We start from the raw sequence: 26,158 nt of genomic DNA, 5'->3' as shown, positions 1-26,158 counted from the left end.
TGGGCCCGTGAGCCATGGCCGCTGAGCCTGCACGTCCGGAGCCTGTGCTCCGCTACGGGAGAGGCCACAACAGTGAGAGGCCCGCGTACTGCAAAAAAAAAAAAAAAGTTTTGGTTGTCCGAAACTACCATCTAACTAGAGAAACAGTCAATCTAATCTAGTTGGGGAAGGAAAACATTCATTTTAAAAGACCTATCATCACATTTATAAGCAATAAACCAAAAAGTAGAAATCAAATGCAATACCAAATTAGCACTACAATGCCAAGTTATGCACATTATTAGGAAAATTTTCTAAAAAGGTGAGTTCTGAAGTAGAACTAAACCCACACCCACTCACTACCTAGAGAGAACTCTTGTGGTGTCCTCCTTCCCTGGCCTGTCTTTTCCCATTCCTTCCACGAGGGTTAAGTAAACAAAAGGGACTATACTGGAAAAAATAAAACATAAATATTTATTGATAAACAGATAAAATCATTTGCAAAATACTATAACAGAAACAAATGTGAAAGAACATACTTAACATCTATATGTCTTAGACGTTAGATATAAACTATAATATAAGGCAGTGTATAAATCCTACAAGAAAAGTGAAACTAGAGCACTAATGGGAGATCAGAAGAAGAGAGTCTCTCAGTTGGTGAGCTACAGACAGACTTTATGAAGCAGCAGTTGGAACAGACCATGAAATATGGCAATACTGTGAATACACAAAGATAGGGAAACAGGAACTCTAAACACAAAGAAGAGTGTGACCATAACAAATGTAGATGGGAAAATTCTGGGAACTAAGGAACTAGAATGGTTTGAGCTGGATTATTAAGTCTAAAGATCTAAGTGTAAGAGAGAAAAACTATATATAAAGTCTTAGGGGCTTCCCTGGTGGCACAGTGGTTAAGAATCCACCTGCCAATGCAGGGGACACGGGCTCAATCCCTGCTCCGGGAAGCTCCCACATGCCGCGGAGCAACTAAGGCCGTGCACCACAACTACTGAGCCTGCACTCTAGTGCCCATGAGCCACAACTACTGAAGCCTGCGTGCAGCAACAAAGACCCAACACAGCCAAAAATAAATTAACTAATGAAAAAAAAATTTTTTTAATGGTAACTTTCATGTTAAAAAAAAAACCACTATAAAGTCTTAGAAGAACACAGGGGAAAAGCTTCATGATACTGTATTTGCCAAGTTCTTGAATACGACACCAAAAGCACAAGCAATAAAAGAAAAAATAGATAAACTGGACTATATCAAAATTTTAAAACTTTTGTGCATCAAAGGACAAAGTGAAATGGCAACCCATAGAATGGGAGAAAATACTTGTAAATCATATATCTGATAAGAGATTAATATCCTGAATATGTAAAGAACACCTGAAACTCAACAACAACAAACAGCCCAATTACAAAATGGGCAAAAGACTTGAATAGACATTTCTCCAAAGAAAACATACAAATTTCCAAGAAGCACATGATACTCAACACGACTAATCAAAGGCAAATCAAAACCACAGACACCACTTTACTCCCATTAGGATGGCTATCATCAAAAAACTAGAAAACAACAAGTGTTGGTGAGGATGCAGAAAAACCGGAACCTTCCTACACTGATGGTAGGAATGTAAAATGGTGCAGCTGCTGTGCAAAACAGTATGGCAGCTCTGCAAAAAGTTAAATAGAGAATTATCATATGACCCAGCAATTTCACTCTTAGGTATACACCCAAAATAACTGAAAACAGGTATGCAAACAAATGCTTATACACAAATGTCCATAGCAGCACTATTCACAGTAGCCAAAAGGTAGAAACAAACTAAAGGTTATCAAAAGATAAATGAATAAACAAATTGGGATATATATATATATATATATATATACACACACACACACACACATATATATACACATATATATGTGTGTGTATATATATATATGTATATATATATAAATTCAGCCATAAAAAGAAATGTACTGATACATGGTACAATGTGGATGAACCTCAAAAATATTATGCTAAGTTAAAGAAGCCAGACACAAAACGACACATTATATGATTGCATTTATATGAAATATCAAGAATAGGTAAATTCAGAGACAAAGCAGATCCGTGGTTGCCAAGGGCTGGGTGGAAGGGGGAATGAGGAGTAATCGATTAATGGTTATAGGCTTTTTGGGGGGGGTGATGAAAACGTTTTAGAACTAGATAGAGGTAGTGGGTGCACAACAATGTGAATGTACTCAATGTCATTTAATTGCTCACTTTAAAAGGATTAATTTTATGTTATGTGAATTTCACCTCAATTTAAAAAAGAAGAAAGGTATCTATAGAGATTTTGAAGCTAAAAAATTGTTTTATTCCCCAGATAAACTGCCTTCAGGGACAGGGAAATGAAGAGGATAATGCTGACAGTGGTTGTTTTTTATTGTGATTGAGGTAAAAGTTCAAATCAAGAATTGTGTTTTGTTACAAAAATGGTCTGACATTTAATCCTTCTGAACTAGATCTGTTAGGAAAAAACTCCAGAATCATCATTCAGCTGAGATGTAGGTGGCAGAACAATCAAACAAAAACCCTCCCCAAATCATCCAGCTAATATCCATTATCTTACAACATGGCTCTTGCAAACCACGGTCCTCAGGTTAATGGAGGAACTAATTTGATTTTCCTTTGTAGTTTCTTTCTCCTCGTCCTTTCATTCCACCCCTGTTCTCCCCCCTCATCCCACAGATGAACGGCCAGTTTCAGAGTCCACAAAACAGAGATAACTAAGTTCATCTGCGTATCATATCTTCTACATTCCCACCAATAAAGAAGAAATTAGACCTAAAGATAGTACATTATTTTAGGATTTAAGGGTTATCTCTCTTTCCTAAAGGGCAGATGGAATTGCCTTCAAACCTTAGGACACCATTTCCAAAAACTGACCTGGCTCTTCCCTCCACTTTTTTTTAAAAAAATTTATTTATTTTTGGCTGCATTGGGTCTTTGTTGTTGCGCACAGGCTTTCTCTAGTTGCAGGGAGTGGGGGCTACTCTTCGTTGCGGTGTGCAGGCTTCCCATTGCGGTGGCTTCTCTTGTTGTGGAGCACGGGATCTAGGCATGCAGGCGTCAGTAGTTGTGGCTTGCGGGCACTACAGTGCAGCCTCAGTAGTTGTGACACACGGGCTTAGTTGCTCTGCATCATGTGGGATCTTCCCGAACCAGGGCTCAAACCTGTGTCTCCTGCATTGGCAGGTGGATTCTTAACCACTGTGCCACCAGGGAAGCCCTTTCCTCCACTTTTAATCACCAAACATTCTCATCACATTCCCAGAACCACCGCAATTCTAGAATAAGTACTCATATGCTATATCTACCCAGCCCCCTCTGGCAAGACACCACCTTCTTAAACCTTGAAAGAACGGACTCATCTTTTCTTTACAGGTATGGAGGAAAAGTATCTTTGAGATAAATCAATAGTCTTAAATTCCAGAAGTAATAATAAATATCTTCCTGATACTCAACCAAAGGCCTTTATTCTGCAATGGAAGCCAATTAAGACCAGAAAGGTACTTATCCACCTTTCCAATGAGCGATCTTCCTCCAATGGAAGATTAAGTCCACTGGAAGACTGGATGAACTGGCTGGAAGTCAAGGGATCGATCACACAGCTTGGTGAGGCATGAAGTTGGTGAAACCCCTGATGCCATATTTTCCTCTGTGTCTACAGTGGGTTCCTGATACAAATGGATAATTTTCTGGCAGGAAGGTAAGAAGGTGGGAATGAGGAGCCAGGTCTTTGCATTTGCATCTGTATATATCATCAGGCTCATGTCTGAGTTTGTGTACCCAGCCCCCCTAGTTCTAACTTTCCTGCAATGAGGCCTAGTATCCTCCAAGTTTGGGGGTGGGGAGTTGACCTGAGAGAAACAAAGGCAGTGACTTGGGGTCTAATTTATTCCCAGTATATAAGAGAGAGAACACCAACACCAAGGACTGGAGAGGAGACATGAACTGGATGGCCTACAAAAACTCTTATCCTTCATCTCTAAATTCTCTAAAATATTAGCTAGCTTATCCCCACACCTAGGTCTCCCATATTCACCCCTCCTTACCACCAACAGCCTCAAATTTCACCTAAATCATAGTCATCTTCTCACCATCTCCAGACCAGTGAAGCCCATCTAATTTTCTCAAGTTCACCAGCACACAAAAAATGTCTTTAGGGAGTAGGGAAGAGAAGGGTGAGTGAAGCTCATCATTGGGGATCCTCAAAAGGGGTTAGGAAAGAGAAAAAGAAAAGGAGAAACACATTAGAAACATTGCTATTAGGACAACATTCAGCTGCTTTATCAGTGATTAACACTCCCTGGAGTGATAAATACTTTACTCAAATATAAACTAAGCAAGCAGAGGAGTTGATGGAAATGTAACTTACCCTGCTAAGCCCTCAGCTTCCTTCCTTCTCTCTTTCTTCCAAGTGAAGTAAATGCTTGATCTCCTCAGATCTACGTTGTGGCTGATTTGCAGCTGTCCCTTCATATCACTTTCCTTTGCAAACTGCTGAAATGCTGAGTCTCTGTGATAAGGTATGCCCTGCCAACCAGACAGACAACACTGAATTCTCCCTAACGAGGCAAATAAGGACCTGGCCCCCTGCCCTTGGACTTCTCTCTTTCTGACCTTCCTTCTCTGCCAGGAAGGCTCAGAACTCTGTCAACACTCCCAAACTCACCAAAGGCCAGGCAGGCTGAGGAAAGATGAAGCTTACTGCTTCCTGGACCTCTCTTACTAAGGCAGCATTTCTGCTCCCAGTCCACAGTGTCAGGAAAAAGCCCTTGGGATTAGTTCAGAAGTCAGTATTTGATTGGAAAAGGTAAACACTAGCCCAGAGGAACAGGAACCCCTAGAGTTCTAGATGTCAATCTAGACACAGGATGAGTTCTCCCAAGCCCCAAGTCCTTTTTAACGTAACAAACACTGCTCAAACACAACTCAACAGTGACCAATGTAGGTTTAAGTACAAATACGATACCCAGAAAAGGAGAATACAAATGGTCATTTAATGGTACAGAAAGAAATCAATTGGAGGGGAAACGTCCAGAATTAATTTGTAAAATTCAATTTCCCTGAAAGGAGAGCAAGGCACTTTCTGAGTGAATGTCATCAGGGGCATTCCACCTGTTTATTTTAAAAGAGGAATAAAATTTTCTGGAATATTAAAGTAAGCAAGACCAAAAACACACACTATTTCTAGGAAGAGAAAATAGAAAAGAACTCAAACATCTCATTCCTTCCTGTAATGGATGCTGATCCAGGGAATTTAATTCCACATTTCTAGCTCCTTTGCACTTAGAGCTATCAAGCTCCAGAACCTATCAGAGTTGTTAGTGCAGTGGTCCTATATGACTCTACGACCTGACGCTGCTTATATGTGGGCCCAGCTATGTCACTTACCTGCCTCTGTGAACATCAGCAAATTGGGGAACAGAACCACTTGCAATAAGGTCCTGGACCGTGGCAAATAAATCTATGCATGAACAGATGCAGAGAATGGATTCCAAAGGAACCCCAAAATGTAGAAAGCACAAACTACAAGCAGGGAAGGTGGAAGAAAAGTGTTAAGGATGCAAAAAAAACATTACATAACATTATGTAGAATAGCTGTGGACAAAGGAAAATCAGTTGCAACAGGCAAAAATCCTGAATAAAATAGGGGTAATTCATTTTAAGCAAAGGTTTCAGGCCAATTTCAAGTTTAACTGGCAGAAAATTGAAAGGTTTTGAGGTTTGTTAATGGCTGAACTGCAAAAGGTAAAAGACTCAGATTGTCTTTTCTAACTCAGAAGTGTCATCTTTGAATATAAAGGGAGATGATATATAGAAAAAAACTGACATTGAATAGTTTACATTTCACCATCATTACTACTGTTCTGGTAGACATTTAAATTTACAATTTAGAAAGATCTGAACTTTTCACAATTTGCATTCATCATGAGTTACATTAAAAAAAAAAACCTTTAAAAGTACTTCTATGGTTCGTTGTGAAACTAGTTAGAAGACAGACTAGAAAGAGCTTCCTATTCAACAAGTACAAAGGGGGCTTCCCTGGTGGCGCAGTAGTGAAGAATCCTCCTGCCAATGCAGGGGACACAGGTTCAAGCCCTGGTCTGGGAAGATCCCACATGCTGCGGAGCAACTAAGCCTGTGAGCCACAGCTACTGAGCCTGTGCTCTAGAGCCCGCGAGCCTAGAGCCCATGCTCCGCAAGAAGAGAAGCCACCGCAATGAGAAGCCCGCACACCGCAACGAGAAGCCCCCGCTCTCTGCAACTAGAGAAAGCCCGTGCACAGCAACAAAGACCCAACTCAGCCAAAAAGTAAGTAAAATAAATTAAAAAAAAAAAAAAGTAGGAAGGGATCTATGAGGCACTGGGTGATATTCTACCACTCTTCATGTATACCACTTTTTCTGAGTTCCATTCCTTCCTCTTATTTTCTTCTTAATTTTTGCCATTAACCCTAATTCTTCTGATTTGCTAATGATATTTTATGTTTACCCATGATTCCCATAAACACTATATAACCCTAGTAATGGACCTAAGGAACTAAAGAAGTTCCTGCTACCTGATATATTAGTTAAGCTCTTAATTTAGAGATGCATAGTTTTCACAGACCAATAACATCAAGAGAATATTTAAGGTATACAGTACATAATAACTGTAAAGGCAGCTCATGGACTGGGATGCAAGTTAATATTACAGCAAGCAGAAGCTGTAATGATCAACAATTGGAGTTCTGCTTGCTACCTTGAATTAGGCATGTATATATACTTCAAGTTAAATTAATGCTTTTTTTTTTAAGTCTTTATTGAATTTGTTACAGTATTGCTTCTGTTTTATGTTTTGGTTATTTTTTGGGCCGCGAGGCATGTGGGATCTTAACTCCCTGACCAGGGATCGAACCCACACCCTATGCATTGGAAGGCAAAGTCTTAACCACTGGACCACCAGGGAAGTCCCTAAATTAATGCTTTATAATGTGTATCATTATAATTATTGTTGAAAAATGTAATTAAAGTTGCTATACAATTATATTATTATAAAATGTTGAACAATATGCAAATTTCGCTCAATTTGCAAAATTCTATACTTATTTTGATTGTGACAAAGAACGAAAATGCAGTATTATTCTTTTCTTATTGTTAAAACTTAATAAATTCGAAATACTACTGTAACAAAATTCTAGACAATAACATTTTCTTTCAGTTAAAAGTTAAGTGAAACACTGATTTTAAATAACAGATTTAGGCCTATAATAGGCACCCAGAGTGCTCAGTTACTAATGCTCATGTAAAACAAGTATAAGCAAAGTAAAAAAAAAAGAAAAAAAAGGAAAAATTTATGAAGACAAGAATTTAATTCATCATATTACCATGAACTACCCATTAGATAATTTTCTCTGAATATCCCAATTCTACTAACAGGATTTTCTGATTTGCATGAGGTCAAATCAGACTACATCTTCCAAATAAAACCCAACACAGAGATAGGAGCAGCGGCCCATGCATGGAATTTATTGTGTGCTACTGTTTATAAAATACTCAAATAGTCCTGCACATGCATAATATTTCCAACTTAGAAAGGAGACCATACAGGGTGCACTTTCTGGCAAACAAACAATAGATGGTTCCGCTGCCTGGAGCTCTGAGTTGTATTCCAGGGCATGAGGGAAGCAGGCCACCAAAGTAAAGGGAAATACCAAACTACTGTGGCAATCAATACAGGTCAGTAATTGTGAAAAATTAGCACATGGTTCCATTTAGTCTAACCAAGCAGTTCTGTAACTATCAAAAGAAAATGTTCAACATGCAGTCTTGACTTTTATGCTTCCACTAACATCTGAATGACTGAACAGAACTGTTGCTTCTATGCTGCACTGCTTAATCAAAAACACTTCCAGAACATTTTAAAATTTCCTTTGCATCAAAACATAAAATGATAGGAAGCCAGCAGTAAATCACCCTGGTGGCTATTTAAGCAACTTGAGTACTCACAGTAAACTAAAATTTCTCATAACATCTAGGTAACCTATACATGTCGTACCTGTACATCATAGGTCTATATATTAAATATTTGCAAAATGAAAACATGCATACACAAAATACGTCAAGTTTTACAGACATGATTTGAATTAAAATTTACTTTGACAATGTACAAACTTCTTTTAAAGTACCTTAAATGAGTAATTCTGTAATTCTTCATAATTCTGAAATTTAGAGATTTTCTTCTTAAATCTCTGGGGTGTAAATCTCAAAAGATCTGGGCAAGAAAGATTCTAAATTAGTTTTTGGATTTGTGTACAAGTAAGAGAGTCTGCCTAGAAATAGGTTATGCATTCATAATTGAAAAATACCAAGACTATATTACAGAATTAGCCACATTTAGGAACTACAGACCTGAGGTCAGCATTTTGTATAAATGCCAACTGGGTTTCTCAGCATTTTGCCCATAATTCAAAACACAGCTTAGTAACCTCGGAAATGTATTTTAAGACCATGCTAACTCATCCTTTAAAGACATTTCATGGGGGAAAAAAAAAGTCCACATTATCTCTTAGGATTGTATTTGAAGTTATGGTTGAAAAACAAAATCTAATTCTACTGAGGGGAAAAAGAAATCTCATTTGTAAACTTAAATGTGTGAACCACAAGCATAAATGGAGGTGTAGTTGCCCTCCACTGGAAATTGCCCCAAGCCCCTTGCTCACTGCTCTCCACCTTGGCAGCGATGACCCAATCTTATCAGATAGCACAACATGTCCCAGGGCCCTCAAGCCTCCATCCAGGAAGGGGGCTGGGGTCTCAAAAGCACAATGGTTTCTCCAGAGGGACTGTGACATTTACAGTCAGCTTGACCGACCCCTCCAGCTCCTCGGGTGATCTGTCCATTTGGGGCCCGAGCTGTGAGAGTCCCTGGGAAGCCGTGGGTCACTGGGCACCATGGTTGCCAGTCCCGTGGTTCTCAGTGGCATGTGCGGTGTTCAGAGAATTGAAACCATCTTGCTGTACAGCATCTTTCCGGGGTGGCATTCTCTCATTGATCCTATCCAAACCCTTTGCCTCTTCAAAACTGCAGATTCTATGTGGTGGAGAGAATCCTCGTATTGCTTAACAAAATGCAAATTTGATACGTCAGTAATTGAAAAACATTTCTGAGATTTCAAAAACATAATTAATGATTTTTAAGAAGAAAGAAATTAGTTGTACATAGCAACATTTAAATCTTACTTTAACTGAAGCCTATCCCCATTCTAGATTTCCCCTTAAAAATGTGAAATGTTTAAACCTAAATATAAACATGACAGCTTCATAGACGACAAGTGTTACATAGCCTTAAAAAAAACACACACACAAAAATAATCCTCCCCTGCCCCCAAGACCTCCAGGCAATGGTCTCAGGGTCTCAACCTGACTTCTACTACATCAATTATCTCCTACCTCAGGCCCTAAGATCACCAGTGACTATCACAGTAAGGCAGCAACAAGAGTAGGGGCAAGTGAGGAGGCTAAACAAGGTTAATCCTCAACATACAAATCTGTACCAAGAGCGTGGGAGAAGAAAAGAAAGTTAAAATTTAGCAGATCAGAACTACCTTGGAGGTCAAGGTATTATCGCCCCATTACCACCAATATGAAATGAAAAAGGTAGGAAATGCCTCCAGGAGTTAGATCTGTGTTCAGCAGATTGTAAAACGTATTTATAGTTCCATATTTTAGGAGATGTTTTCCTTAATTCACTGGCCATTCACTGCCTGTTCTTTGGAAACCCAAATCAAAATAAACGGCAATCCTCCTCCAATTGTTATGGTTTCTCATTCACTTCATCTGGAGTGATGTATCCTCTATTATTAAAATGTACATTAAAAAAATTTCCATACTATTGGTTATAATTTGGTTGCTTTAATATGCAATCCCTGGGACTCAGAGTCTGTGCATGTGAACCAAGTAAGGGGTTGGGGCAGCAAAGCTTTCAGCAACGTGGAATACCAACCCAATACATGATATACGCGATGTAATATTATCAGCAAACACTAGCCCAGACTGCAGCACAAAATCACAGTGACAACTCTGCACTCTCAGGTGAATTACTGAAAATGAGTATGTCATTTTTATATCATGAGTATACCAAACCTACATCTAGAGAGGATTGCACTTCAGAATTTAAAAATCTGAGTAGCACAGAATCATGCAAAATATGGAACAGATCTTTATTTGCAACTGTAAATGCTATAATATTATACCATAACATGCTGTACTCTAAAGAATTCTGGAACATTAAATGCTGGTCGCATTACTATACTAGAAAAGGGAAAAAACCAAATTGTCACTATGGAACTCAGTCCTTTTGATTTAAAAAGAAGAAGAAGAAAAAGATATGACTGTTAAACTTGATGAGTCAGTGAGTCTGATTCATCTTGGACTGTGCAAGCTAGAAGTAAGACACACCCACAGGACATTCACTGATGCCCACCCACACACCACAGATCTCTGCCCAGTGCAAGGACTCTGATCGTACCTTTTTCAGCCTCAATAGCCTCAACTGTGGCTGTACAGAAGTGAGCAGAGGCATGCAAAATGAATGAGAGAGATGAGAAGGGTCATATCGTACAGCAGAAAAGGCAATGATTACTTAAAATATAACAGTACCCCATACTACATTATCATTTACAATTTAACATATATAGTACCCGTATTAGAGAGCCCCATCCAATCCCCCAATTCCTGACACAGCACAGTTTACACACAGCACTAAGACACCATCGCTCAGAGCACAGAACACATAGACCTATTGTAAACACAGACACCTCAGCATCCATGCAAATGCACACTAGTATTAATTACCCATCTTGAATTCAGTATTTTGATGACGTTAGAATTTTCCAACATGTTTATTATGTCACATCCATCACAATCACAAGGAAATTCTCTAGAGTGAAATTATGATGGTAGAATTGCAGTAGAGCAAACAGAATGAGATTCTTTTCTTTCATGTCTAACTTATCACCAGTTGGTCCCCTAAGATACAAACTAGAAGGGGTCAGCAATGCTTTTCCTGTCACTTCTAATTCATAGGGCAAAGCATAAGCTGCAAAAGTTGGTATGGCTACAATGAAATTTATGGTCAGTAAACTTGGTGAATTACTCTAATTAGAACAGTTCCATAGTGCTGTCCTCTGTGGGTAATCTAAAAGGACTCCTCTTATCTACTAGAAACGTCCTTTCTATTATAACTGGTGTTCCAAATATCTAAAGATATCTAAAGATATCAACATGTAACATATATAAAAATCCATTTATGTTCAGTGTATCACGAACTCAAATCTACCTCAGTTACTAACAGCCTCAAGTGACAATAAGAAGGCTACTGAGCATGTTTTCGAGCCCATCTACCAACTAGAGAGGAATCAAGAGATAGAACTGAGGTCTTACAGGCAATAAATCCTGTTCATTTCATGATATGGACATACATATAGGTCATATAAATGAGAAATACATTCTTGGTATAGCTTGTCTCTGGCCCATTTAGAGAATTGCAACATATTTAGTCATACATATTTTTGTAGTCAAAGATTCTTTTGGTTCATTTCTGGGTTCAAACTGTATAAAGCACTCACACTGAGGACCAGGACCAAAGATTGCAGAGGACATTATTGCCTGATAATACTGCCAAGTCTCAATTCTTACTTTACCCAAAGTGCACAAATTCATACTATTGATAATGTTCCATCCCTTCTACTTTGCTTCTTCAATGATAAGGCCAATTAGAATAATTATTCCTAAAATGAACTTTTAGCAGTACACATGATTTAGAAATAATAAAATTTATCCAAAGCAGTTATTAATGTGAAAGGACACTGATGAATCTAAGGAATTAAAGAAGGCTAAATTAGATGTTTGTAATCTCAATCAGATAGTAAAGTGGGGACCCCCAAAAAAGGAGCATAAACACTGAATAAAGGAAGAATTAATTTTTCTCAACTGTTAAATCATATTACAAATTAAAGCAGATATACTTATTGTATACCCACTGTACTTATTTAAATCACCATTTAAAAAATCTAGCCCTGTACACTTGGAAAATACTCTTGGAATTTGTCCAGACAGAAAACTGGGATAAATGACCCACCTCTACTGGATCAGCCCTGGAATTCCTATTCTTCAAAACATGGACTATTTTCTTTATAATTTAGAAATTAAATAGGGAAAAATAAAATGCCTATCAGAATCTATGTTTTAAAGAGCTTGTGGTAACAGAAGTGATTTTATATGAGATATTTCATAATTTGTATTTTATATATAGTAATAAATTAAAAATAAAAAACTGATTATCACTGTAAGAATTAGTATCTATTTTAGTATGTCAATAGTTTTAAAGTCTATAAAAATTTTTTTCAAATTATGAAAATGACAATACACTTCTGGGGGCTTTTAATTTTATATGCATTTTCTAGGTCAATTTATATTCTCTGCTCTTTCCCAAGGCCTCTAAATGCTCCTAAATGCTTTTTAGGACACAAAATGTACATCACACTCAAAATTGCATACCATGTTAAGTTTGAATGCTTAGAATTCAAAGAAGATCATTTGAAGCTTACATATTAAGCTGGAAAGAAAGAGATCTGATAATTGCAAAATTCTATCTGAAAAGCACTATTTTTCCTCAATTTTTTTCAGTTTTATGGGGCATCTTGACATGACCTTACTAAGTTTGAGTGTAATGCTGTTTCAAACTGTGTTCCTCAATACTACGCAGGATAAGTGATCAAGAGGAATTGACCTTACTATAATATAGATGGCCACATATTTTCTCATATAGGTCCTCATGAAGGTAGCATTATAACGGCTAGCTCCCAATCAAACTTCCAAGAAGAAAATGCACATAAAATATGATTATCAAATCCTACTCCAACAGAGTTATGCAGTTTGTAAAAACACTTGAGAAATATCATAAATTAACTGTAAAGTTATTGATGAGACAATTTCTATTTTCTGACAATAGGACGGAGGTCTTAGAATTTTATAACTTTCTTTTTGCAATACTTAGCTCTCAGGTATTCACGTCAGGGGTCATGTCTACTAAAATTTTAAATGTTACATAAATTTTTAAAAATCACATGGGTGATCATACTTCTGTATGAGTTTTGTTATTTGTTTCAAAATGGGTTTGTCTTATGATAGAGAAATCACTTCAACCAAATGTAAACCACACGATCAAGATCCATTGCTGGCAGAGCTAGGGAGCTATCTAGTTTCCCAAATCGGACCCCTTAAGCTCAGCACCATCCAGTAACTCACTCTACGCCGGGAATAGACAGTCCCTTCAGTAAAGCTGTCTTTCAATCCTTCCCTGCAGTTGGGGGTGATTTCAAAGTTGGAAGACTGAGCTTCAGGCTGCATGCAAATTAAGAATAAATAGATGTGCTGAGCTCTCAACAAAGCATGTAATTAGCAGGCACTAATTGCAAAATCTGAAAGAAAGGTTCGCTGTGGATACAACATAAAAGTAACAAAATATCCAAGGATAACTGAGAGATGACCGTAGTTTAGATTTACTTAAGTGTGAGACCCTTTAGGTTTTCTTTTCCTTTTCTGAACAAACAGGAGGAAGGATATGGCATTTTTCAAGTTATTAAAATTCATCCTTTTCTATTAACATTCTTGCTAGTTTTATTGAATGTTTAAGGTCTTCTTAATTTGTTTTAATGAAATTATTTTTTGCTCATTTTCCTAATGTTTACAAGATAATAAGAAAAATGAAGGGCAAGAAATATAAAGAAAATCAGAGCAGATTTTTTTTAAATCAATAAAAGAAACCTCATTCAAAATGAAAATTTAAAGATATAATTTCAAAACATACTTATATATCTCACATATACCAGTAGTGGTAGCAGACAACACAATAACATATAAATAGAACATGTATAGGCTACAAGTAGAAATTATTTATCTACAGAAAAATTCTTTTTATTTATTTAAGCATTTATTATGAGACCGAGTGAAATGAAATTGTGAAAAGTCAATCTAATTTAAATTTATTCAAAATTTAAAATTAAAATTTCCTATTTTTTTGCCTTAAAAATTTGACTAATTACAACACCAAACATGACTGAGAAGACATCAGATCTGTTGCTTCCTGTTTTAATACAACAATGACCCTTGGAGGGCTGTCAAAAGTGACTACAATAAAACATAAATTAAGGCTTTACATATCACATTTTCTGCTTTCCAACCACAAGGGAAAGAAATCTAGACTTTCAGTTATTGGGTATAGTCTATAACATTCACATCACTTTCTTCTATTTAATCTGTAATGGGCTTTCAAAAAGTTAACCCAGTATTTACACAAATACTTACTCCAAAAAAACTTAAGATTTTTTTTTAAATATAAAATATTCAATGAGCCAGATTACAGGAATGCTTTACGTATAATTCTTTTTATTTTCATGCAAAATAAAGGCACACTTAATAACACCCTTTCAATTTTGACTTACAGGATTTAAATTCCACCCCTTATAACAATGACTTAATATCTAACGTTACATTCATGTTGAGAATGCACAAAGTACAGCAACAATGCAGCAAACCTCAAAACAAGGTGCTACAAAGTTGCTTCTACATCAAGACAGACAAGTGTCTGATAGAGTAATTTAACTTAACATACTTTTACAGACATACAGCTAACCTAAAGAGAGACAGACAGATTTAGGAAAGCAGCTACATCTGCAGAGGAAGGAAACAGCGTGTTACAGACAGTCAATTATACATAGAACATTTGACAAACACCACAGAAAACAAACTTTGGCATCATTTACCAGGGTACAAAACCTTGCACAAATGTTTTGGCAAGTGAAGTGCATAAGTAATGTTCTGGGGCTCAAGCAGATTGTTAATTCTAAAATTAACATCTGAAAATGTAAGCACAGTCTAATACAATTACATAAATTAGAAAGATAAAAAAATAAGAAACTTGGAATTACATTTCCATTTAAGTAATATGGATATCCTTGATTCACATTCTGAAACTGAAGCTTTAAAAAGAAAATGGTGCATTAGACAAACGAATAAATAATTTCAGACATTATGATATGAGTTATTCCCATATCATTTCATGAAAAGCTGAGAGACCGATCATTATTTTCAATTGAAAGGAATACCCATTTTATCATTTTCTGGCCTGGTCAGGTTATTAATCAGACACTACCTATCATATAGTATTCTGCTTGTATCAGCTGCTGAGACAAGAACTAAAAAGCAGAAAGAAATCCCTGCATGCATTATGTGTATTGTTAGCAAAAGAGTGAGGTGTGCCCCAGTCCATGTGAGGCACAGCAAGTTGCATAACATCATTACCACTTTGCAGGGTCTGCCGTCCTCCAGCTAACACTCCACTAGGCAACATCCCTGTGGGAGTCAGGCCCTTGAGTGTCAGCACACTTTCACTCTCCTCCCTATAGCAGAGAGATATAACAAAGATCAGAGACTTCCAACAAGTACTTAGGTTAAAAGAGGGGATGGGGCCCAGATGCAGGCCATGTATGTAACTTATGACATTCATTGCTATTACCATATTTTCCTCAATTCCAAGATATACATTTTTCCACGTTCTAAATGTTTCAGATATGAGGGTATGCCGTACAACTGAGACATATATTGTTCTTCCTGAAAAGCTTTATTAAATATGTGGTGAGATTCATCACCAATGGGTATCATAATATTGATAAAATATGGTATTTCATGTCTGATATAAGCAGTTTTGCAAACAAATTTTTAAGGACTAACCCATTCATGTGCACCCTTAAACCTGGTCTTCCTGAATTAACCCCAGGAAGACAATTTGTGACTCCAGCAAAAAGGACTTCCTTTATAGATGAGCAAGTTCATCAGTCTAAAATGTGCCCCCTCCTCCTTATTATGCTCTAATTTTAAGGTGTAGATCTAATACTTTCATCACAGAAGGACAAGAGATGCCAAAGGTGAACAATAATAATCACAAGGGTCAAAAATACTAGTTTCAAAGGGACCTGTGTTCCCCTCTTCAACATGTAAGTATACAACTTCTTTATAGAAAGAATGCTACTATATTGCTTTTAGATATCAAACAGGACACCGCTTATAATAAAGTATAATAAAAGTGATTTCTGTAAAACAAATCATTGGGAAAATATATCATTACCTGAGAACAGAGAAGACCCTTGCCATCTTGCCAATTGCTCGAATTTTGTTTCTTATGATTTCTTTCCGGGCTGCAGCTGAACCTACTTTCAATGGAATAAATAGAAAGAAAGACTCAAGTTTAGGGCATCCATACTTGTACCATTCTATTAGCCTGCTTCACTCTCATCTGAACCAACACCAAGCCCCTCGCCACCAGCTCACATGGAAGAAACTAGATGAACTCATGCCAAAAAGCTTCTCTTTCAATGTTTAGCTCAGCACTGATCTAATACTGGGATCTGACACAGATACAACTGAAAAGTAATCAGCCAACTTTATCACTCTCACACTACTGACTAACCAGTAAAACAGCAATGGGAAAGAAACTAGAGTCCAACCTGTATCACAAGCCAGAGGACAAAAAAATGGTAACAATTCTACAGTCATTGTTTAATTCTCATGAGAGCCTATGGCATGCAGACTAACAGACTAGAACTGGTCATAACCTTTAGACTTCTGTTTGATTATCATAAAAGCCTTTGACATGCAGGCTGGAAATATCCCATCATACTATGACAAAAGAAGCTTCCTTGCTCAAAGTTGGTCCGAAAACAGTGATATGAAGCGACTACTGGGCAGGTGACCCAGAACGAGGGACCATAGCAGCATTTCAACAATGTACATCTCAACCTCATGGACTAAGTGTCCTCTAAGGTCATGCAAATATATACAAGCTTTTACATCCCTAGGTGAGTATGACACAAGGAGAGTGAGCAATGAGAAAAGACTCCCCCAAAAACATGGCTAAAGAATCACTAATGCTTCATCTCGAAATGGTTAGCTGCACTGCCTATCACTGATACAGAAGAGAATATATCAAAATAACTGAATCTTTGCCTGAATAAAGACTCAGAGGTTGTTATCTTCCTTCCCTTGGCCTCCAGAAAGAACAACAACAATCTCAGTCCTGTTATCTCATATACAGCAACTAGAATCACTCTGGACCCAAGAGTGTGGTTCCTTAGAACTGTGCTTCAACATGATGAAAACAAACATATGGAAGCACCGTGGTTGAGGAGAAGGTTAAGGAAAGGCTAAAGACACTAGACCAAAAGGGGCCTTAGGTACACAGAGGTCTGAACAACCAAAAGTCTTTTGGGCTAGAGCATCTTATTTAAAATTCAAGCATCTTATTTAAAATATAATTAAAAACTAAGATGATGACTGGACCTTACTGCAAGGAAACAGAAAAAGAGATCCAATTTCAAAGATGAAAACAAAAGACATATTTTAGAGAAAATAGGCTCCACAACCATGTTTATGATGCTCTAAGTGTAATATTATGAGTGCTGAAGCTATAGCTTTTACAAATCCAAAACTGTGTAGGTCCATGGTACTACACAGGTATTTCTAAGATGCCAAAAAAATTACTTAAAATCTCAAAATCATAGAATATTGGAATCTGAAGACATTAGAGATACTGCAAAGTTCAATTTCCTCATTTTATAGACAAAGAAACTAACTTTACTAAGTGTCTTGTCCAAGGACATAGGGTAAGTCTGATTCTCTTCAAATAAATTAATATATTTTGTTTTAAAATTGACAGAATTTTTGAAATAGCCAGACTGGGGGAGAGGAGTACAGAGATGGGGGAGGATGGCTGTAATGAGATACATTCACATTTTCAGCCTTAATTTATATATCTATAAAACTGAATGATATGTAAACTATACTGATTTCAAATTAAAAATTCACTGGAATATAAAAACACTTTACAAATCAGGATTTTAAATCAGTCTACAAACACATCATGCATAATATTAAAGTAAATGTCCACAGTAAAATTACTTTGGGGAATCAGACAGACAATCAAACACCCCTAGTCATGCAGGGAAAAGTACAAAACATTACAAATAAGCAAAAGAATGAAATTTTAAAACAAGAGGAATGAAAAAGAGGGAAAAATATTTCCATGCACAGAAAGACAGATATCTTGGAATATGACTTCTAAAAACATCAAATTCTAACTTAGATAAAACTTAAACTAAATTTGCACAAGGCCCAAGAGGACTCTACATAAGTATACTTAATGAATACACAAACTTACATGGACATGAGAATAACTTATGAAGTCATATTTCAAAACAATGTTACTCTGTCTGGTCTGTACCTTTTTTATTGCCATATATGAGCCGTTCTTCAGATGGAGAGTCCAGAAAAAAGGAAGTGAATGATGGAGAAAAGGTGGTTGAGACAAATAAAAAGATAGAGATTTAACTTGGCAGTGGTACTGAAGAATGAATGTAGAAAGAAAGGGAGAAAAATGAAGGTCCTCATATTTGAAATTTGAAAAATGTAGTACTGTAAGATCTGGCAAATAAAGGAGGGATGCCACTGGGTAGAGCTCTAAAGGAAAGATTTCTTAAAAGATATGTGTTCAGAAGAAATTATGGACAGAATGACTATAATATTTGATGAAAGTAGACAAATTAGGGACAGAAAAAAACACGTGAAAACACATAAGACTGATAAAAGACTGTGCTAACAACAATCGCACATTTATATTAATACCCTTAAGGAAATGTGTCACCCATGGAAGTATGTTAAGTGAAAGGTAATGACACAAATGAGATACAAACTCATGTGGTTCTTCAAGGACACCAACATCTGCAAAATCTGTAGCATACACAGAGAAATGTAGGTAACTTTATAAACTACCTCAGTGGAAAACCTTACCCACTCCCAATAAAGGAAAGGCTAAGCCTCCCACACTCCATAATAACAAGAGCACACAATTTCTTGAATCAGAATTGTGGAACTTTTGCACATACTCAGGATCAACAGTATGTGCTGTCTGTTCCCAGTCCAATCTGGGAGTTTTAGGGACATCTTTTTGCACAAATAGCAACAGATTGTTTCAAAGCAAGTAATAGCTCTTAGAGTAGGCAGCATAGATGTCTCATTTGAGCTTTCCATTCTAATGCTGAGATACATGATTCCATTATAGGAAATGCAAAGTTTTAGTTTAGTAAAACTATAACACATATGGATTATGTATTTCCTTTACCAAACTCAAGACAAAAGATAAATAACTGAAAGAAACAGTATGCATTCTAAATATCATAGAAATCAGTGTTCAGAAATTCCCTTTAATGATTACATAACACCTCTAAAAGGAACACTATGTGCATTTACACATGCAATATGTTAATGCAAATTTTTGCCTTTAAAAATAAACCCACATGGACATTAAACAATACAGAATACCAAAGGCCATCACTTAAGAAGAAAGAGAGTCTTATTCCTTTAGCCAATTTCAGCCTTGAATATGCAAAATCTACTCTTTCCTTCCTCCCAGTGGGAAATGTCCAATCCTGTTCTTTCCCTTCCCCCACAGAAAAGCTAAACCCTTATTGTGTCTCCACAGCAATCCCCAACCCAACAAGTTTTCTTTCTAAGTCAGATTTCTTCCCAGGCCCAGTCCATAACATGGTTCCACTGCTGAGTAGGAAAAGGGGAAGGAGAGGAGAGAAGGTATGCTATCATGCTCAAAGGAAAGAAGAAAAGACAGGGTTAAGGGGAAGAAATAAGGGAATATGTGTAAGAAAGGGAAACAAATGTAGTTCTAGTAGCTCTTTTCCCTATCCCATCCTAGTATCTATCCTAAACTCCTCCCCTTTCCTCCATTCCTCAAGGTTCTTTCTCCCCCAAGCCACTCTCATTACTTGATGCAAACTCCCATACCTATATTCAAAAAATTTTCTTGGGCTTCCCTGGTGGCTCAGTGGTCGAGAGTCCGTCTGCCGATGCAGGGGACATGGGTTCGTGCCCCGGTCCAGGAAGATCCCACATGCCGCGGAGAGGCTGGGCCCATGAGCCATGGCCACTGAGCCTGCGCGTCCGGAGCCTGTGCTCCGCAACGGGAGAGGCCACAACAGTGAGAGGTCCGCGTACCGCAAAAAAAAAAAAAAAAAAAAATTTCTTGGCGTCCCTGCTCTTAATACTTGGTAGTGTAAGGGTGAATAAATGTGGAGTAATTGCACCTGCCATGTTGGCAGTGAAGGGAGATCTATTTCTAGTATTCAAAGATGGAACTCAGTGTATTTTCCCGTAGAAACATTGTCATAATTTTTTAAATTACTTAAAGAGTGGGAAAGAATTTTCATCCTCTCTATTCCCTCAATCTATGGAAGAGAAGATTTTGAGAAGTTGGGTGACTTTCCCAAGATTACACAGCTAGTATAATGGTAGCACCAAGACACCTGAACCACTGATCCTTTTCACTAAACTACAGTGCCTCTTTAATGATCAAATTTGATTCATCTCTGGAGTGTAAGAATGATATAACAAGTTGATAAATAAGCATAATTTATCATTAATAGGAAAAATGTTGATAAAATACATAAAATCTCATTAGAAGGAATATAATAAAATTTTATATTTACTTCTGGTTGAATTCCCAAAAATGATTCAGTATCTATCTTCTTATAAATCATCAGTATCTAAACCAAGTACTATATTAGACTTAACAAGGAAACTTTTTTCCCTTTTTACTATGGAAAGAGGACTAAAGCATCACCTATCACTACTTCTATTTAACACTATTAACAATACTGATACAATTTTTTTTTTTTTCGGTATGCGGGCCTCTCTCACGTTGTGGCCTCTCCTGTTGCGGAACACAGGCTCCGGACGCTCAGGCTCAGCAGCCATGGCTCACGGGCCCAGCCGCTCCGCGGCATGTGGGATCTTCCTGGACCGGGGCACGAACCCGTGTCCCCTGCATCAGCAGGCGGACTCTTGACCACTGCATCACCAGGGAAGCCCAGATACAAAATTTTTGAAGAAAAAGAAATAAAAGGTAAAAATGTAGAAAATAAACAATATCAGCCTTATGCAAATGACATATTTTTTAAAGTGAAGGAAAACAAAAATTACCGTAGGAAGTAATTCTGCTGATCCAACTTGTTGAACATAAGATAAACCCACAAACATATAATTCCTTTATACAGTCAGAAAATATAAGAGAGATACCAGTTGCAATAGTAATAAGAACATAAAACACTGAAATATTAATTTAACTTGGTAATAACAGATTTTTCCCAAAGAAAAACTATATAATTTTAAATAATTATATATTAAATATATTAAAAGGAGTAATTATAGTAAATGAACTAATTATATAGAGCAAGAGATTTTGATCTTAGTTTAGAAAATTAAATATTATTTTTTAAAAACTTCCTAGATTAAGATATAGATTTAATGTAACACCAATTAAAACTCCTACTAGATAGTTCACAGAATTTGACAAATTAACAGAAAACTCTATTGAAAAAATTAGTGGAACATGTACAAAAATGATTTCATTATATTATTGATCATTACATCAGTACCTATAACATTATGAAGTAGGAACTATTATCTTCATTTTGAAGATAAAAAAACTGAGGCTCAGAAAGGTTAAGTAACTTGCCCGAGGTCACATAGCCATTATGAGGAACTAGAATCTGAACCCAGAACTAGTCTTACAACAGTGATTGCAGAACATGGAAAATAAATATTTAGTTAAAACTATTTAAAAATTTTATGGAAAAGACAGATATGATGAAATATGTTAGAACTAAAAGCGTCTACAAAATATCATAGAGAATTAAAATAAGGAAAAATTAATATTATTCATTGAATCTTATTATCCAAACAAAAAAAGAACTGATATAATTTATTTCAATGAACAAAACTATAAACCAGAGTAAAAGCACATCCCTGCCTGCCACCAACAGATGGCACTAGCAGACACTTGTATATAGTCACTTTGTGCTTTCAACAAATGGACTTAAAATTGTGGTTAAGAATCAAACCTGTTGGTAAGTAGAGAAATTTCTAAACAGTTTTTACTCAGATTTTACTTGTTAAATGGTCACTTGATAGGGACAGTTTACATAGTTGGGAAAGCAGATAGTAATTTCTCCCTTAGCATCATGAGAATTCAAAGAAATGTAAATTAAACCAACTGTAATTTATAGCCACCAAGCAAAATAAGTAAAAACAACCAAAACCCAATTAGGTGGGCCTGTGAAGAAATACAGGTCTATAGATTCATTGCTAGAAACACTTCATATTGGTCCAATTTTTATGCAAAGTAATCTGGCAGTTCATAGCTAAAATAATGAAGCTAAAACTCTTCATTCTCTTTAACTCTGTAATTCTCTTCAAGAAATTTATTCCAAGAAGGAAAATTAAAACTATTGTATGAATGTTTATTGCATGCTATTCATAATAAAGATAATTTAAAGCAACCCAAATGCCAAACAATATAATACTAACTACAAAGATTATGGTATATTGATATACTTAGAAATATGTAGGTATCGAATTTTACCAATATGTAGACCATGTTTAATACATGGAAACATTTATATGCGAATTAAAACTATGAAAAGTATGCTGCAACAAAGATGTGAGGGGCATATGGAAGGGAATAAAGAGTTTTCAGCTTACAAACTGTTTATGTTTTTGTTCATTCAGTTAATTAATATAAATATTTAAATTTAAGTTCTAAATAAAAACTTCAGAACATAAAAATAAAAGTAATTTTGTTTCTATTGTATTAGTTTATACTATAAATGTGCATTAGGTACATAGGCTGGTTGGCTTACATAAGAACTAACAACCATGTATAACTTTGTATGGAAAAAATGCTTGTTGAATTTTAAACTAAACTAACAAGTGGTCTCTTAGAACATAACCACTCATAAATTGAGAACAGCTTACTTTGAGTTTTCAAAGGAAGAAGTGACAACGGCATTGGGTATTCAGGTATGTTTCTGATGCACTAAGAATACAGTACCAAGGAAAAAAAAGCATTTTTATCCTCCCTTCTCTAAGTAGTGTCCATATTCATGAAGAACCACATTCTATTAGCACTTCAATTTTCCTTTCCTTCTGTTCTTTCTTCCAGATTTCCCCTTTCCCTAAATTCATTTTCTTCCCCATACCAACAGAAAAAAAAAATTACTAAAATGATTTTAAAATCTTAAAATAAATAATATCTGAAAAACTGACTTGTCACTTATCAAATAGCATAGCCATTTGAGAGCAATGACTATATTTTACAAGAGTATATTAAAGCTGGGCAGTTACAAGATTCTATTTCACAATAAAAAACAGTAAAATGAATAGTCATACCATCAAACTGGTCTTCTCCTTCAGTCATAAGTTCATCATCAGAGCAAATACTCAGAACATTTACCAACATTTCTGTCACTATTAAAAAAAAAAGTTACACATTAGTTTATCATATTCAACTATCTATATGTATACAGGGCAACTATTTATACAAATGATCCAAGAAGACGAACATATTCTGATAGCAGAAATGACGGAATTAAAAGCTATGAGGGCTTTTAAAATGAAAGAAATTAAGTGGCTAACGAGCCTGAGAGATTCTTTATGGAATAAGTTTTCAGGTCTCTCAGGAAAAAAAAAAAATGAAGCCCCCACAGGGCTAAGAACAGGGATGAATAACATCTAAATACATACATTTAAATTCTTCATTTATGGATACAGCATTAAGGAGTAAGAAAGGGACCTCCCTGGTGGTCCAGCGGTTAAGACTCCGTGCTCCCAATGCAGGGGGCCTGGGTTCGATCCCCAGTCAGGGAACTAGATCCCGCATGCTGCAACTAAGACCCGGCACGGCCAAGTAAATAAATACATATTTAAAAAAAAAAAAAAAAAGGAGTAAGAAAAAACCATGGCACAGTTCCACTGTTTCAAAAAGTTTCAGGATTCAATCTTTTAAAAACTGGCTCCAGCAATTCCCCTGAAACTTAATTCCTAAGACTACTAATGACTATCTAACAACTGGAACCCATGGTTCTTTCTTAGGTTTAATTCTCCTTCACCGTTCTATATATTTTTTTGCCTTCTCTTTTCCCTTGGTTTCCAGGATTCTACTCTTCTGTTTTTTCTACCTTTCAGACTATTTTTCCCACAAATTTGGACATTCTCAAGATTCTCTCTGCAGTCCTGTTGTTTTTATATGTTCAATCTCTTGGTGATTCCATCCATTATTATATATTTTCAACTACCACCTTTTGAAGATGATTCCAAACTCTTTATTGCCAGTCTCGACCTCTCCTTCAATCTCTAGATTTCCCTGCTGGTTTTACTGCCAACTGTCTCAGACTATTTGTATATCGTCTGTTTCCCCTACTAAAATGAAAGCTTCATGAGTGCAGGGTGCTGTTCTGTTTACTACTGCATCCCCAGAGCCTGGTACTATGCCAGGCACATGAGAGGCATACAGTAAATATTTGACAAATGAGTAAATAAAAAAATTAAAGGTATAAGCAAATTTCAATTAATCATAAAAACGCCTATTGAATATTAGCCCCTGGATGTCCTGATGGCACCTTGAAATGAACACATTCAAACAAAATTCAATACTGCCCCTATTATTTCCCCTATAGTATATTAATAGCACACCACATGTCAGGCACTGTGCTCAAGTTCTGGGATTCAGATATAAAAGGTCCAGTCTCTACCCTGTAAAAGCTTACTAACTACTAAGGATAAATAGTTATATATATACATATTATATCACAAAAAAGTGATGAGCACTATGCTGAAAGTACGCAGAGTTATGCACAAGATCTGCTGAAGAAAAGAAGGCTTTTGGGACTTCCCTGGTGGAGCAGCAGTTAAGAATCCGTCTGCCAATGCAGGGGACACAATTTTGATCCCTGGTCCAGGAAGATCCCACATGTCACAGAGCAATTAAGCCTGTGTGCCACAACTACTGAGCCTGCACTCTAGAGCCTGCAAGCCACAACTACTGAGCCCGCATGCCATGACTACTGAAGCTCACGCACCTAGAGCCCGTGCTGTGCAACAAGAGAAACCACCACAATGAGAAGCCCGCACACCGCAACGAAGAGTAGCCCTCGCTCACTGCAACCAGAGAAAGCCCACGTGCAGCAATGAAGACCCAACGCAGCCAAAAATAAATAAATAAATTTATTTAAAAAAAACAAAAGAAGGCTTTTGGTAGAGGAATCATGAAGTAGAAATTTGCCAGGTGGAGAGGGTAGATAAAGCACTCTAAACAGAAGTTAGAAAAACTATGAAGAAGTCATATAGATCAGTGGAATAAAATTGAGTCCAGAAATAAAACCTCACATTTAAGGTCAACTGATTTTCAACAAGGGTGCCAAAACAGTTCACTGGGGAAAGAATAGTCTTTTCAACAAATGGTGCTAGGACAACTGGATATCCACATACAAAAGAATGAAGTTGGACCCCCACTTCACACCACACACACACACACACACACACACACACACACACTAAGTCAAAAAGGATCAAAGACCTAAAAGTAAGAGCTAAAACTATAAAGTTTTTAGAAGAAAACATAGGAGTAAATCTTCATGAGCTTGGCAATGGTTTCTTAAATGTGACACCAAAGCACAAGCAACAAAAGAAAAAATAAAGAGGACTTCATCAAAATTAAAAACTCTTGTGCTTCAAAGAATATCACCAAGAAAGTGAAAAGACAATGTCACAGAACAGGAGAAAACATTTGCAAATCGTATATCTGATAAGGGACTTGCCTCTATAATATACAAATAACTCTTACAACTCAATAGTAAAAAGACAAATAATCCTTTTAAAAATGAATCCATTTAGAAATAAACATTTCTTCAAATAAGATATGCAAATGTCGAATAAGCACATAAAAATATACTCAACATCATTATTCATTAGGGAAATGAGATACAATTTCATATCCAATATGATGGCTATAATAAAAAAAGATACATAATAACAAGTGTTGGTGAGGATATGGAAAAACTGGAAACATTATACACTGCTGGTAGGATTGTAAAATGGTATAGCTCCTTTGGAAAACAGTTTGACAGATCCTCAAAAGGTTAAACATAGAGTTATATGACCCAGCAATGCTTAC

The 26,158-nt window shown here is 36.5% G+C and overlaps 1 protein-coding gene, 1 long non-coding RNA gene and 1 other non-coding gene across 13 annotated transcripts in view; 1 reads left to right on the top strand and 2 right to left on the bottom strand.

Annotated features, from left to right (window-relative positions):
• Nucleotides 1-23: 23 nt before the first annotated feature.
• On the bottom strand, nt 24-6,172 carry LOC113632589 (uncharacterized). Of its 2 annotated transcripts, none has more exons than XR_003437878.1 (3): nt 4,416-6,172; nt 3,559-4,247; nt 24-429 (listed from the first exon to the last, which is right to left on the bottom strand). It is a non-coding gene; the product is annotated as an uncharacterized LOC113632589 (long non-coding RNA). The 2 variants fall into 2 exon arrangements; XR_003437877.1 differs by having other exon boundaries at nt 42-88; nt 343-429; nt 3,559-6,172.
• A 1,352-nt stretch (nt 6,173-7,524) lies between these two features.
• PPP3CB (protein phosphatase 3 catalytic subunit beta) overlaps nt 7,525-26,158 on the bottom strand; it is a 48,722-nt gene continuing 30,088 nt past the window's right edge. For 3 of the 10 annotated variants that reach the window (XM_027129887.1, XM_027129889.1, XM_027129894.1), the window contains exons 10-14: nt 23,377-23,454; nt 16,211-16,295; nt 15,388-15,485; nt 10,553-10,582; nt 7,525-9,143 (exon numbers count right to left, since the gene is read on the bottom strand). In XM_027129887.1, coding sequence (XP_026985688.1) covers nt 8,965-9,143; nt 10,553-10,582; nt 15,388-15,485; nt 16,211-16,295; nt 23,377-23,454 — 470 coding nt within the window. In that variant the 3' untranslated portion in view covers nt 7,525-8,964. Of the gene's footprint in view, nt 9,144-10,552; nt 10,583-11,549; nt 13,429-15,387; nt 15,486-15,539; nt 15,697-16,210; nt 16,296-23,376; nt 23,455-26,158 lie in introns of those variants that run through there. The other 7 variants (XM_027129888.1, XM_027129892.1, XM_027129893.1 and 4 more) reach the window with 7 other exon arrangements.
• Nucleotides 23,781-23,853, top strand: TRNAW-CCA (transfer RNA tryptophan (anticodon CCA)). The gene has a single exon. It is a non-coding gene; the product is annotated as a tRNA-Trp (tRNA).

The sequence above is a fragment of the Aethalodelphis obliquidens genome, unplaced genomic scaffold, assembly GCF_003676395.1.
Source record: "Aethalodelphis obliquidens isolate GAN/ISIS:26980383/991018 unplaced genomic scaffold, ASM367639v1 scaffold37, whole genome shotgun sequence".
Lineage (NCBI taxonomy): Eukaryota > Metazoa > Chordata > Mammalia > Artiodactyla > Delphinidae > Aethalodelphis > Aethalodelphis obliquidens.
The sequence above is the reverse complement of the archived record's forward strand: the minus strand, read 5'-3'. Positions and strand labels throughout refer to the sequence as shown.